This window comes from Chiloscyllium plagiosum, unplaced genomic scaffold (genome assembly GCF_037043375.1).
Source record: "Chiloscyllium plagiosum isolate Xiang-an unplaced genomic scaffold, Cpla_swu_hap1 HiC_scaffold_26, whole genome shotgun sequence".
Lineage (NCBI taxonomy): Eukaryota > Metazoa > Chordata > Chondrichthyes > Orectolobiformes > Hemiscylliidae > Chiloscyllium > Chiloscyllium plagiosum.
This window is the reverse complement of record NW_028270164.1, coordinates 22,440,535-22,454,128: the sequence shown is the minus strand read 5'-3', so window position 1 is coordinate 22,454,128 and position 13,594 is coordinate 22,440,535. Positions and strand designations below refer to the sequence as shown.

The following is a 13,594-nucleotide window of genomic DNA, read 5'->3' as shown; positions in this document are numbered from 1 at the left end:
AAAATAGCATGGAAAAACAGTTTGAAGAAACTTAGTTTAAAATCTGAATGGTTCATTTTATCTTTATTACTGGCTCATGATTCATTGTTCGAATAAAATTGGTGATTCAATCAGCTTAATTTGTGTTCATTGCCTGAAACGAATCATTTCTGATTTGTCCACATCTAAGCAATGAAATACTTCAGGCTAGATTACTTTACCAAGCAGTGTTTTCTTAAATTCACTTCTAGAATGTGGGTTTGACTGGCATTGCTCATATATCACCCATTACTACTTCCCTAAAGAAGGTGGTGACAATTGGCCACTTCATGAACATTGCAGTCTGTGCGGTGTAGACACATCCACACTGTTGTTAAGAAGGGAGGTCACGAATCCTGACATGCTAATAGAGAAGGAACACCTATATATTCCAAGTGAGGATGATGTCACAAAGCACTTTGCAATACCACTTACATTCACGTGATGCACGGTGAGTGATTTCAGTTTTCAATCTTTCAGTTATCGGCTTGTTGGTAGCGACTACCGCTTGTGCACAGCAGATGGTTGGGATGGCCAGGTCCCAACATGTGAAAGTAAGTGTCAGCTCTGTGTTTTACATTTGGCTTATTTTGATGCCATGCCATCATTGAAGTCTATTAAGTGCATTCATGAACTTTCTTTAGGTCACCTCATGTGGTTTAAGTTTCATTGTGTCCCTCTTTTTTTTTGAATGTACGGTCTCCATTTTTCAGTGTAGCCTATTGGTAGTACGTTTATAGTGGTAATGGGACATACTTAGCTGAGGACATCCCAACATTCTGTAGTTGCTTTTGTTTTGGCCACCGGTTGAGGAAGGTCAAGGTTGCAAGAATCGTTTAAAGTCATAGGCAGTGTTGTGGGTGGAAATGTGGAGGAGGGGAGGTCCAGTAAGGCACGGGTGCTTGGAGTGGGGAAGCAGTAGGCAAGAAATAACACAAAATCTGAGGCTGACACTTTGACATTGTTCTGAGGGAACATCACATGGTCTTAGATGCCATATTTTAGACCAGCTATTACACCGAGCCCTTGCTGACTTGTCAGATTTTTTTTATGTATCCCAAAGGCCTGCTTTGAAGAACCATTGAGTTATTTGTTTCCTGTGTGATATTTAGCCCTCACAGAGCATCATTAAAATGGATAATCTGTATGTAAATTGACCTTTGCTGCAGCTCCTGTAATACAGCAATGAATATACAAACTTCCTCATTGGCTGTAAAGAGCTTTAACACTTCCTCTGATCAGGAATAGCACTGCACACTGCAATTTATTTTGAGCAGGATGGAGAACAATGGAAGGTCAAATGAAATCAAAGCACCTACTACTTGAAAAGCTGAGAAGCAAAGGAGGGCTTGGCACTTTTGCAAGTTTAAAGCTAGCCACATTTTGATCAAGCAAAGCACCTTAACTCACCATGTGGGGAAGAGTCTTCTAAGAAAGCTTTAGATAATCTGTGAAGAATTAATTCACAACTTTGATATTCCCAGCTCGTTCTCCCCACCCACTTATTCAATTAAAATAACATTGGGACCTTCCTGTTGTTATGAACCAGGCCCCACCCTTCCAAAAACATTAAGAAGGTAGCCTGGACCCCGATGTTTTTCATTTTAAATGCAGATATGAAGTGGATATTCCAGGTGTGATGCAGCTGGTCAAACCACTTGGCTTTAAGCAAAATAGAATTTATTTATAGACTACAATTGAAACACAGACAAAAGAAAATGGAATTTAGAATCACTTAACTATTGGAAAATCTAACCAATCGGATACAGCACATTAACTAAGGAACTAATTCAGTAACATCCCACAATCACACCCCTTGACAAAAAGTTAAATTGAAACACAGATCTTTACAGGCAGGAGGGAACAGCATCCAAAGGAGTTTCAGGGAGAAAATCAGGTCAGGAATCATCTGCTGAAGCTGCAACCTTTCCTGGACTCCATGATCTTGTGACTGCCACAGCGAAACCAATATAAAAGAAATCTGAACTGGGAGAATTGACAACTCCCCTGCCATTTGTTAAACCAAGCTCTTTCTCGACACCTTGGCACCTTTGCCATTAGGGCCTCTCTTTTCAAAAAAAAACCCAAGGTCAAAATAACTTTGTTAAAGTGACAGTATCATCACACGCTGAATCTGATCAGTAACTGATTTCCACAGTAAGCAACTAGAAAATTAAAATTGATTGTCCATCAAATTATGTTTCCCTAGCTGTCACATGTGGTGGTCTTGCACCTATCAGTAATAGAAAAGCTCCAATACTGTTGAGCGACTCATGGACATATGGGATGGTAGCAGAATATTCATGTAATGATGGCTACTCATTGATTAGCACCGCAACCCTCACCTGCCTAGAAGATGGGACAAGAGTCCACCTTTGTGCAAACATACTGAAGTACAAGATCAGAATCTGCTTTAACTGAATGTTACAGCTGAAGTTGGGAAAGTTGATATTTATGTTTGAGTATTTTATTATTGTTTGCAGTCCACTGTCTTGGCATTATTGATAGGAAATGAGAGAGGAGTTACATGCAAACTAAAATTAACATACTAAAAGTTTTGTTCTGTTGTATTTGTTGCTTGCCTTTGTTAAATTTGCTTTAAAATTAGTTTGGCACAATTGAAGCAGGCACTGAGTTGTTGCACTGGATGCTGACAACTTTGGGAATGGAAGCAGTATTTTGAAGAGGATAAGAATATTGGAAATGAAGACCTTGTCCATAACAGAGACAGCTTTATTGGTCTCTACAAGCCCAACAAGACCTGATTGAAATCTGGCTCCAGTAGACAAGAGCTGGGTCCAGAAAGCCATTGTGGACTATCAACTCATCATTGGTCTTGATGCCACATTTGTTTTGTGTTGTGGGGGTGAACTGCAAACTGTTTTGGCTTTTTTGTGTTCCCTGTTGGTGGCTGTAAGTAAATGCTCCTTTTGGAATTATCCAATTACTTCCCTCTTTGTTATGTTCATGTACTGGGCATTGACCAGATGCAGTTCTGCACTGGGCATTGGTGGCAGAGTGGTGGTCCCATTTAGATTGGATGTAGCAACAGAAGATAAACTGTGTGGCATTATGGTTAAACAGTGGCAAGGGTGAGAGAATGGCGTCATGTACAAAGGAGTGTAAGCCATGTACTGCCATTGCCTATGCTGTGAGCAGTGTTGCTTTGAGGCTGCTACCCCATTGCACTACTGCTGAGGGACAACCAGGGAATACCAACACTTGTCTGGTTGCACGTAAACATTTCAAAGCTGCACAGGCAGGAGGGATGCTGATCTTTGGGTGGGGTGCAATCTATCAAACCATATTTGGAATACTGTGAGTAGTGTTGGGTACCCAGGAAGTACTTAAGACAGACAGATAGATAGATAGATAGATAGATAGATGGATGGATGGATGGATGGACGGACGGACGGACAGATAGAGAGATAGAGAGATAGAGAGATAGATAGATAGATAGACGGACGGACGGACGGACGGACGGACGGACGGACAGATAGATAGATAGATAGATAGATAGATAGATAGAGAGATAGTTAGATAGATAGAGAGATAGTTAGATAGATAGAGAGATAGATAGATAGATAGAGAGATAGATAGATAGAGAGATAGATCGATAGATAGACAGACAGACAGACAGACAGACAGACAGACAGACAGACAGGCCGATCGACCCATCCCCGGCTAGCAAGGGGACCGGGGGCCCCGGGGAGGAAGCAGGAGAATGGGGCTGGGAAACACACCAGCCATGATCAAATGGCAGAACAGACTCAATGGGCTGAATGACCTAAGTATTGTCCTAAATCCTTCCATTATAAAATGGAGCTAGAGTCGGAAATGAACAACGTCATATGAGTGAGATAAGTGGTTAAGGTGCATTTGGTAAGATATAGGTTGAAATCCTGTGGCAAGAATCCCTCCCAAAATAACCTGACAATGCATACTCAGCCAGTAAACATAAGATTTAGCCCTACTCCTTCGTGTTTTATTGAAAGTAGACATTTTTTGGTATATTTCCTGCATAGTTTTTGATTTTCACTTCCCTGTAGTGTGGAAACAGGCCCTTCGGCCCAAAAAGTCCACACTGACCCTCTGAAGAGTAACCCACTTAGCCCCATTTCCCTCTGACTAATGCACTATGGGCAATTTAGAATGGCCAATTCACCTGATTTGCACATCTTTGGATTGTGGGAGGAAACCAGAGCACTGAGAGGACACCCACATAGACACAGACATGGGGAGAATGTGCAAATTCCACACAGAGAGTTGCCCAAGGCTAGAATTGAACCTGGGTCCCTGGCGCTGTGAGGCAGCAGTGCTGACCACTGAGCCACCATGTCACCCTATTCTTATAGATTTTAGAATGAGTGCAGTTTTGTTGACCTTTTGAAAAATGGATAACACAATACACTTTAAATAAAGGTTGTTCTTTTCCCAGTTGTTGAATGTTCCCGTCCTGTCACACCTGCACATGCCTACGTTGAAAGAGGATTTGGACACAAGTACAAGTATCAGCAGGAGGTGGTCTTCCGTTGCAATGAAGGTTTTGAAATGATTGGTGCGAGTGTCATTAAATGCAGTGAGAATAACATCTTTGTGCCATCGCCACCTATTTGTAGATTACGTGAGTAACCATCTCTTCAACTGGAAATAGTTTGTTACTGTAGGAATTAAAACTGAATTGAACTGTGAAATCATGGGTCAGCTTTTTGGGAATGGAAGGTGGTTTGACAGTGAACTGTTTCAGTATTTGCTATCAGTGACCCTCTGAGAGTTTGAGTACACACATGTTAGTGCAAAATTGCTAAAATTACAGTCTAATGCTCAGGGCTGTGCCACAGGTTGCACAGGTTGAAAGGTTTTATTCTTGCATCCCATTAGATGTGGATTCTATCATCTGTGAATCCACTAATGCTTATCTCAGAGAACCAATTTTGTGAAGTAACAGTAGATTACTTGAGCATGAAAACAGTAAGTCAACTGAATGGCATACTCCAGAATGTGTACTTTTGCTTTATGAACACTACATTAATTCAGAAACATTGCATTATAGCAACACTGCTTTATCATTTTGTTTTCATCCAATGTATAGGAACAGCAGGTTCTATGGCAAGTTAGTATATTAAACAGAAATAATTGTGTACTTAAATTGCCCTTTCCTTTTTATATGTTTTAAACCCATTCTATGGAAGCACTATCAACTGTTGTTTCTTTCTCATTCTGTTTTCAGTATCTGCTGCTACAAGAGCAGGGGATCAATGTCAATTTTCACCAGTTTCCTCCTGTCCCCTCCCCCCCTTATCCCAGATCCAAATCTCCAACTCAGCACTATCCTCTTGAACTGTCCTATCTGTCCATCTTCCTTCCCACCTGTCCACTCCACCCTCCACTCTGACCTATCACCATCACCCCCCACCTTAATCTACCTGTCGCATTCCCAGCTACATTCCCTTACACCCCAACTCCATGCCCTCCCATTTATCCCCCACATTTCTGATGAAGTACTTATGCTCAAAACGTCTACTCTTCTGCTCCTCGGCTGCTGCCGGACCAGCTGTGCTTTTCCAGCACCACGCTGTAATGTGTGAAACTTATATCCATGTCAATAATCTGGTATGTTTTGTATAGGTTAGAATGGCAAGGTTGTGTGGTATTGTGGTTGATGCTGTCCTGAAGGCTGAGTGGTTTTCTGTGAACGATGGTCTGTTTAAGTTTTGGTGGTTGTTTGAAGGTGAGAAGTGGAGACATAGGGATGATCTTGGTGAGATGCTCAACGTCTTTGATGACATGTTGAAGGATGTGAGTAACATGGCGTAGTCTCTCCACTTTGGTGAAGTACTGGCTGATGAAGAGTATTGTATTGGTCATATCCAGTTTCTGTGTTCTGATAATATTTTGGAATTATCTCTCTGCCTCATTTAATTGGATAGAAGGTCATCTCTTCACATGTTATTCAGCTGTTGACATTTTACTCACTGCATCTGACACTTTTGATCACTTGAAGCAGCTTATTATTTGTCACACCGTTTGTATAATCTTCGAATCTCTCTGACTTTCGTCTCTCTGCCTATAAATTCTCTGTCTGTGTGCTTCTCTCGTTTCACCAAATGAACGGTCTGTGCTCCGAAAGCTTGTGATTTCAAAGAAACCTATTGGACTGTAACCTGGTTTTGTGTGACTTCTGACTTTGTCCAAGGATCCAGAGGAGAAGTAGAACTGACTGGGTTGCTCAGCAGAGTGTCACCGTGGATTCAATGTGCCAAATACCCAACTTCAGTGCTATTATTGACAATGACTCTTAATATTTACACTTTACTTTTGTAATGTAACAACTAGTTTATTCTAATTGTTCAACAAAGTGATTTTTAACTATTGTTATAACAGTTAGGTAGGAATATTGTAGCAACAATTCTAAAGTGTGGAATCATTTGAAGACCTTCTTTAATCTGAATACTGTTTGTTCAGCATCAAGGCAGAAATTATGGGCATGCACCACCAAGTTGGAACATAGTTTAATTAAATTATTGAACTTTAGTCCCTCAACTTGTTACCAAATTGACAAAGTTTTGAGAGCAACTCATAGCCCCATTGCTTACAGCCTCACAAGAAAATGGGTTAACACCTCTGAAATTCTAATGTAGACAGAGGCCAAATAGCTGTTCTGTTCCACAGTTCAAGGTTCAGGAATATAAGGAGGTGGTACATTTCACAAAATTTTTGTATCTGTTAGATTGCCAAGTGAATGTTGGTGTTTGGCTGGGGCTAGGCAAACATATTTATTTGTATCTCAAGTTGATATTAACTTTAACTATTGATTTGATTTATTTATTGTTACATGTATTGAGGTACAGCTAAAAAGCTTTGTTTTTGAGCAGATCATAGTCAAGCAAGGGTGTAGAGATCAGAAAGACTTAGACAAAGGCATACAGGTTACGTTGCATAGTGTGTGCACTAGGCGAGAGCAAGGTCAGCATTATTTGAGGCTAGAGAATCCATCCATCGGTCTAATATTAGCTGGGAAGAAGCTGTTTCTGAATCTGCTGAGTCTGTTCAGGCTTCTGTATCTTCTGCCTGATGGAAGAGATTGTTGGAGGTCATTATTGGGATGTGAATGGCTCAGCATGATGTTGACAGTCATTCTCTGGCATTGAGTCATGTAAATGGAGTCCATGTATGGAAGATGATGATCTGGGCTGTGCAAACACCTTCTTTTGTAGTTTCATATGGTCCGGCGCAGTGATTGCCATACCAGACCATTATGTACCCGGACAGTATGCTTTCAGTGGTGCATCTTTAGAGGTTGGTGAGGGTCCTTATGGACATCCCAGATTTCCTGAGAAGCCTGTGGAATAAGAGGCGTTGGTGTGCCTTGTGACCATTGCATCTACATGGGAGGTCCAGGACATGTTGTCTGTTACTGCCACTCCTCGCAACTTGACGCTGTCTCCCCTGACAACTTCCATTCCATTGAGGTAGATGTTTGGGTGGGGAGGTGTGTTTACCCCTCCTTTCTTTCTGAAGTCAATGATCGGTTCTTTATTTTTGCTGATGTTGAAGGAGAGGTTGTTCTCACTGCACCATGTCACCAAGCCCTCTATCTCCATTCTGTATTTTGACTCATTGTTGTTGCATATCTGTCCAACTGTGGTGTCATCAGCGAACGTATAGACAGCATTTATTTGGAATTTGGCAACACAGCCATGGGTGTACAGGGAGTGCAGAAAGGGGCTGAGGATGCATCCTTGGGGGGCTGCAGTCTTGCACATTGTTGTGGAGGAGATGCAGTTGAGGCAGCATCCGAGGAGCAGTAAAATCGACGTTTCGGGCAAAAGCCCTTCATCAGGAATTCAGGCACCCTGCCTCTATTCCTGATGAAGGGCTTTTGCCCGAAACGTTGATTTTACTGCTCCTTGGATGCTGCCTCAACTTCTGTGCTTTACCAGCACCACTCTAATCTAGGCTCTGGTTTCCAGCATCTGCAGTCATTGTTTTTACTGAGGAGATGCAGTTACCAACCTTCACTGATTACTTTCTGTGGGTCAGAAAACTGAGGATTCAGTTGCAGAGGTTAGAGCCAAGACCAAGATCACTAAGTTTTGAAATCAGTCAGAAGGGGAGAATGGTGTTAAAGGTTGAGCTATAGTCAATGAGCACAAGTCTAACGCCGATGTCCTTGTTGTCCAGATGTTCCAGAGATGAGTGTAGGGCTTGGGATATGGCATCTGCTACCTTGCTACTCAATTATTACTGATTTAAGCCGATAAAATCTATTTTGCAATATTTTTCAGTGAAGGATAAGTGTTTTTGTTTGGGAATGTAAGTTGTTTTCCTCTGTATATAGTATTCTTCTATCGAATACCTTGATTTGAAACTTTATTTTGAGTACAGCAATGTCTCCCTAGCTGCAATGCTTGAATCTTACTTTTTCCAGTTGTGTGAACTCACAGGAATAAATATCAGTCAATAATCTGACCTGTAATGGTAGAGTTGGACTATGCCTGTGAAAACTGGCACTGTTGTTTGGATGATTTCATTCAGGTATCCTGATGAGAATTAGGGAGTCAAGAATGATTTCTTGACCTGGGCAGCAGTGCATAGTTGCAAGAATGATGATTATAAACGCCACTCTGGTTTTGAGCATTAGAAATAAGAATGGAACTAGGCAACTGCAGTTCCAGCTAAATGACAATGAGGAGGCATTGGAGCAGCTTTTGTAATATTATTTTCTCAGGGCATATTGCACATTCCATTGAAAGTCCTTGTGTATCAGTTCACTATTTTTTTAATGACACATTAATGAACTCAAATTTGTTTAACAGTCTGAATTTAGTTGTTCCACTATCTCACAGCTGATGGGGTCGTGTACAAATAGTTTCCATTCAATTTACTCCTGCAGCTAAAATAGTCATAGAGACATAGAGATGTACAGCACGGAAACAAACCCTTCAGTAATTGGCTGGACAGGATTTTATTTAGTAAAATTCATTCAAATTTTCCGATTGTTATATATTCAAAAATGAACTGATCTAATTCAGCAATTGAATATTTCTAAAGATTTTGGAAGCGTATGTTCTCTTATTGTTAAAATTATTAATGCCCTCTGCAGTGTTTTTATATTAAAGCTATGACTTAAATAATCATAAGGATTCGGAAGTTTGCAACTGTTTTGGGGATTTTCTCTGCTTCTTCCTGCTGTTGACTCAGATGCAGTGCACTAGTAACTTGCCAGCTCATCAAGTGTAAACCCAGAAAGTAAACTTTAAAAACCATTTCATTGGGCTGCGTCTGATATGAGTCAGTACATCTGTGCATATAGTTTTGAGTGATGTTATGGTTGCCCTTGCCCAGGTCATTTGAGGGCTGCCTAACTTATTGGAACACGCACATTCCTCTCTCACTGACATCAGTCAGATAACATTTAACTTTGCTCATGTAAACTGACAGTTCAGTGCAGCACTGCGACTGGACTGTATTTGTGGATGTGCCATGTTTTGGTTTTAACATTAAATTGAGGTCCTATCCGCCTCTTAGTTGAGATGTAAAAGATCTGAAGTCCTTTTCTGATGAAATGTCTGGAATTCTGAATGACAGTTGTCCCTTTACTTACACTGATGGGGCTCATTAATGAGTTATCTGTTCTATTGTTGCTTGAATAAACCTATAGATTTGTTTGGATACCGTAATGACTGTGTGGCTGATAACAGTAACAATAAAAGTAAATCACAGCCCAACCAGTTGGGCTGTCCTGAGGATGTTATACAAATCTCTCTTGGGCCTCACATGGTATATTGCTTCTACTTATTGGAACATCAGGAAAACATTGTAGAAATAATTCCACAAGTACTATAAGACTGCTGAAGTCTGTGGCTAATCATATGAGGAGATCATAGAATCTCTTCAGTGTGGAAACAGGCAATTTGGCCCAACAAGTCCACACCAATCCTCTGTAGAGTAACTCGCCAGACCCATGCATTACTCTATATTTACCCCTGACTAATGCACCTAATCTATACATCTGACCTCTATGGGCAATTTAGCATGGCAAATTCACCAAACCAGCACATCTTTGGATTGTGAGAGGAAATCAGAGCAACCAGAGGAAGCCCATGCAGACACCGGGAGAATGTGCAAACTCCACTCAGGCACTCACCTGAGGGTGGAATCGAACCCAGGTCCCTGGCAATGTAAGCCAGAATACTAACCACTGAGCCACCATGTCGCTGTCAGATCTGTCAGGAACCATCATTTTGGTCTGTGTTGTACCAGCCACTCAGAATAAATATGGTAAAAGACATGGTAGGGAAAACAACAATAGATTAATAAATGTAGCTAATTTGAGATCTGCAAGTTAATCAAACCTCATTCATTCTAAATGTCACAGCAAGAGTTAATGATAGTTTCCATGGATTTTAGAATGCTCTGTTCCCAGAAAACTATAGATTTTGGAAGCTGGAGTACAGAGGATCTATAACGTAATAGAATGATGGAACAGTGTTCTGGATGGCCTGTTTCTGTTCATTTGCTCATAGAGAATGAGCTGAGTCAAAGAAGATGCTATTTGTATGGATGGCCAACAACTTGGTCCTGGGATTTTTTAAAAGAGCTCTAAATGCATAGACCGCTGGTTAAGCAGAGGGGTTTAACGAGGTACAGAATGGATTCTCAACATCATCAATAAGTTAAGCGTACATTATATTGTGCTTATGTGGATATGAAGTAAGCAATGACTATCTCCAAGAAGAAAGTCTACTGATCACGGCTTGATAGTTGACAGAATTGCCACTAAAATGTCCAATGAGTGAATATTTGTGGGCGGCACGGTGGCCCAGTGGTTAGCACTGCTGCCTCACAGCGCCTGTAGACCCGGGTTCAATTCCCGACTCAGGCGACTGTCTGTGTGGAGTTTGCACATTCTCCCCGTGTCTGCGTGGGTTTCCTCCGGGTGCTCCGGTTTCCTCCCACAGTCCAAAGATGTGCGGGTCAGGTGAATTGGCCATGCTAAATTGCCCGTAGTGTTAGGTTAAAGGGGTAAATGTAGGGGTATGGGTGGGTTGCGCTTCGGCGGGTCGGAGTGGACTTGTTGGGCCGAAGGGCCTGTTTCCACACTGTAAGTAATCTAATCTAATCTAATCTAATAACATTTGTGCAAGTGTATATATTTTTTACCTATATATTGCTCAGTAACCTGTCATCCAAGCAATTCTGTTAGGTCTAACTTCCCTCAACATAACGTAGTACCCTCAGGTAGGTTAAATGGTCTGTTTCCATACTGTAGGGATTCTATGATGATTCTATGAAGCATCTGTGACACAGCTAAATGGTTTGCAGCAGCATGATCGTCCGAAGCAAGCCACCTATCGAACAACTGCAGACATATCGGATGTTATCAAGAGATTATGCAAGTGCTTTGCACCAAGAATCATTTGGCTGGATGTGGCACTGGCAGGCTATGACATTAAGAGGAAAATGTTCCACTCAAGCAAGTGACATTTTAATATTCTCCCAAATTTAAACTTTGGCACTCTCATAATAATACAGAACAGACCAAGTTAGCAAATAAGAAAGAGATCCATTTCCATATGACCTGAGAAGATAGTGATCACTCAAAAACTTGAACATGTTCCATGTAATTCTGAGCTTCAAAGAATGCTGGAAGTTAAAGAGACATTCCTTTGATTCTTATGAGCCTGTGTAATAGATGGCCTTTCATTTGATACATGCACAGACTGTTTTGACTTTATAATTATCATGGTGTAACATATCCCCATAGTCAGTACACATGTGGAATTCGGCAGATGCCTTTTACCACTATATGCATTTGCAATTAAGGATTAATGTGCTTACAATGTCAGCATTCCATCCACTTAACTTAGATCTGTCTCGCATCTATGCAGTCCTTTTGCAGGTTGCTGGAAATGTCGGAGAACTTGAACCTTGTTCGAATGGCCATTGGGGATTTCATGGAGAGGCAGCGCTTATTAGCTGCTTATAAGCAGCACTTTATTGCTGTTTTGGGCTTGTTTTAGATCAGCAATGAAGCAAATCTGCAACAGCATTTATTCAATAAGATATCTCTCAGATCCTCAAAATTAGCTCTCGCTCAGGGATAGTGGTGGTATGCAGGGCAGTGGGGTGTTGGTTATGGAGGTTAAAGCTTTTTGTATAGTTGGAATAGAGTCTGTTTGATTTAATTCTTGATTGAAGATGATCTGCCAGTGCAGTTTCACCACTACTGATCAATATTGTAGGCGGGTGATATATTTTTGCCTGGCTGTAACTGTACATGACATCATTTCACTAGGCATTGCATGATTATTGTAACCTGTTATCCAGGAGCACTTCAGCATACAGCTTAACTCAGATTCACAGTGTAGACCCTGAATTAGTCCAGCACATACTTATTTGGACTTCACAGAATAACAGAATTGTTAAAGTGCAGAAGGAGACTGTTTAGTCTATCATGTCTGTGGTGCACGGAGTATTTTGTGTTTGTGTCAGTTTTCTGATTTTTTTCCCCCTAACCCTATACATTGGTTCTACTTAAGTAAGTATTTAATACTCTCTTGATTGCCTCAGTTGACTCTGTCTCCTCCACCCTTCTGAGCAATGAATGTCCACAACCAAGCTACACACTGTATGAAATGTTTTTCCTCATCTTGCATTGTTCCTTTTCCAAAACACCTTAAAACTGTGTCAACTGCTTCTCCATCCTGTTTCGAGCAGTAACAGTTTCTTCCAATTTTTCTTCATGATTTTGAAAACTCCTATCAATTCTCCACTTAGCCGCCTTCTCTCCACAGAAGATGATCCAAGATTCTCCAAAGTTTCCTCATAACTGAAGTTTCTCACTTGTGAAACCTTTCTCTTAATTATCATCTGCGCTCTCTCCAATGTGTTCACATCCTCCTAAAGTGTGGCATCCAGAACTAGACACAATTCTCCAGGAGAGATCTAACTCGCATCCCATATTAAGTTCAGCATATCCTCCTGGCTCATGTTCTCTGTGCCCATTAATGAAATCTAGAATATTGTATGCTTTATCAAATACTTTTGCATCTGTCCTGCTGCCTTTAATGACTTACACAAATTTACACCCAGGTCTCACTGTTCCTGCATTGGCTGCAGAGTAATATGTTTTATTTTACACTTTCTCTCCATTCATTGTACCACCTCATGCTTCCCTATATGGACATCATCATCCATATACTCCACCAACTTGTCAGTATCTTTTTGAAATTCTACAATGTCTTTCTCTCAGTTCATATTTCTCCTATGTTTATATCAACTACACAATTTGAAAATTATCCCTTGCCCTCTAAAATCTAGACAATGCTTATGTATATTAGAAAAAAATCAGATTCCCAAACCTGACTCCTGGGGAGCTCATTACAAATCTCCCAACAGCCCAAAACATACCTTTAACCAGAGTTCTTTAACTCTGATCAGTAACCCAGCCAATTTTGTCTCCACATTGCTCGCATCCTTTTTCTTCCATGAACTATAGCTTCTTTATATGTCTGCTATGTGGCGTTGTATCATTGCCTTCGGAAGTCCATGTACATTGCATCAACAGCAT

General features: G+C 40.9%; 1 protein-coding gene across 1 annotated transcript in view; it reads left to right on the top strand.

Moving 5' to 3' along the window:
- Positions 1–13,594, top strand: part of LOC122563179 (C4b-binding protein beta chain-like) — a 38,455-nt gene that overhangs the window by 12,700 nt on the left and 12,161 nt on the right. The window contains exons 4-5 of the mRNA XM_087973569.1: positions 499–572; positions 4,457–4,642. Of these exons, the coding sequence (XP_087829695.1) occupies positions 499–572; positions 4,457–4,642 (260 nt within the window). The remainder of the gene's footprint in view (positions 1–498; positions 573–4,456; positions 4,643–13,594) is intronic.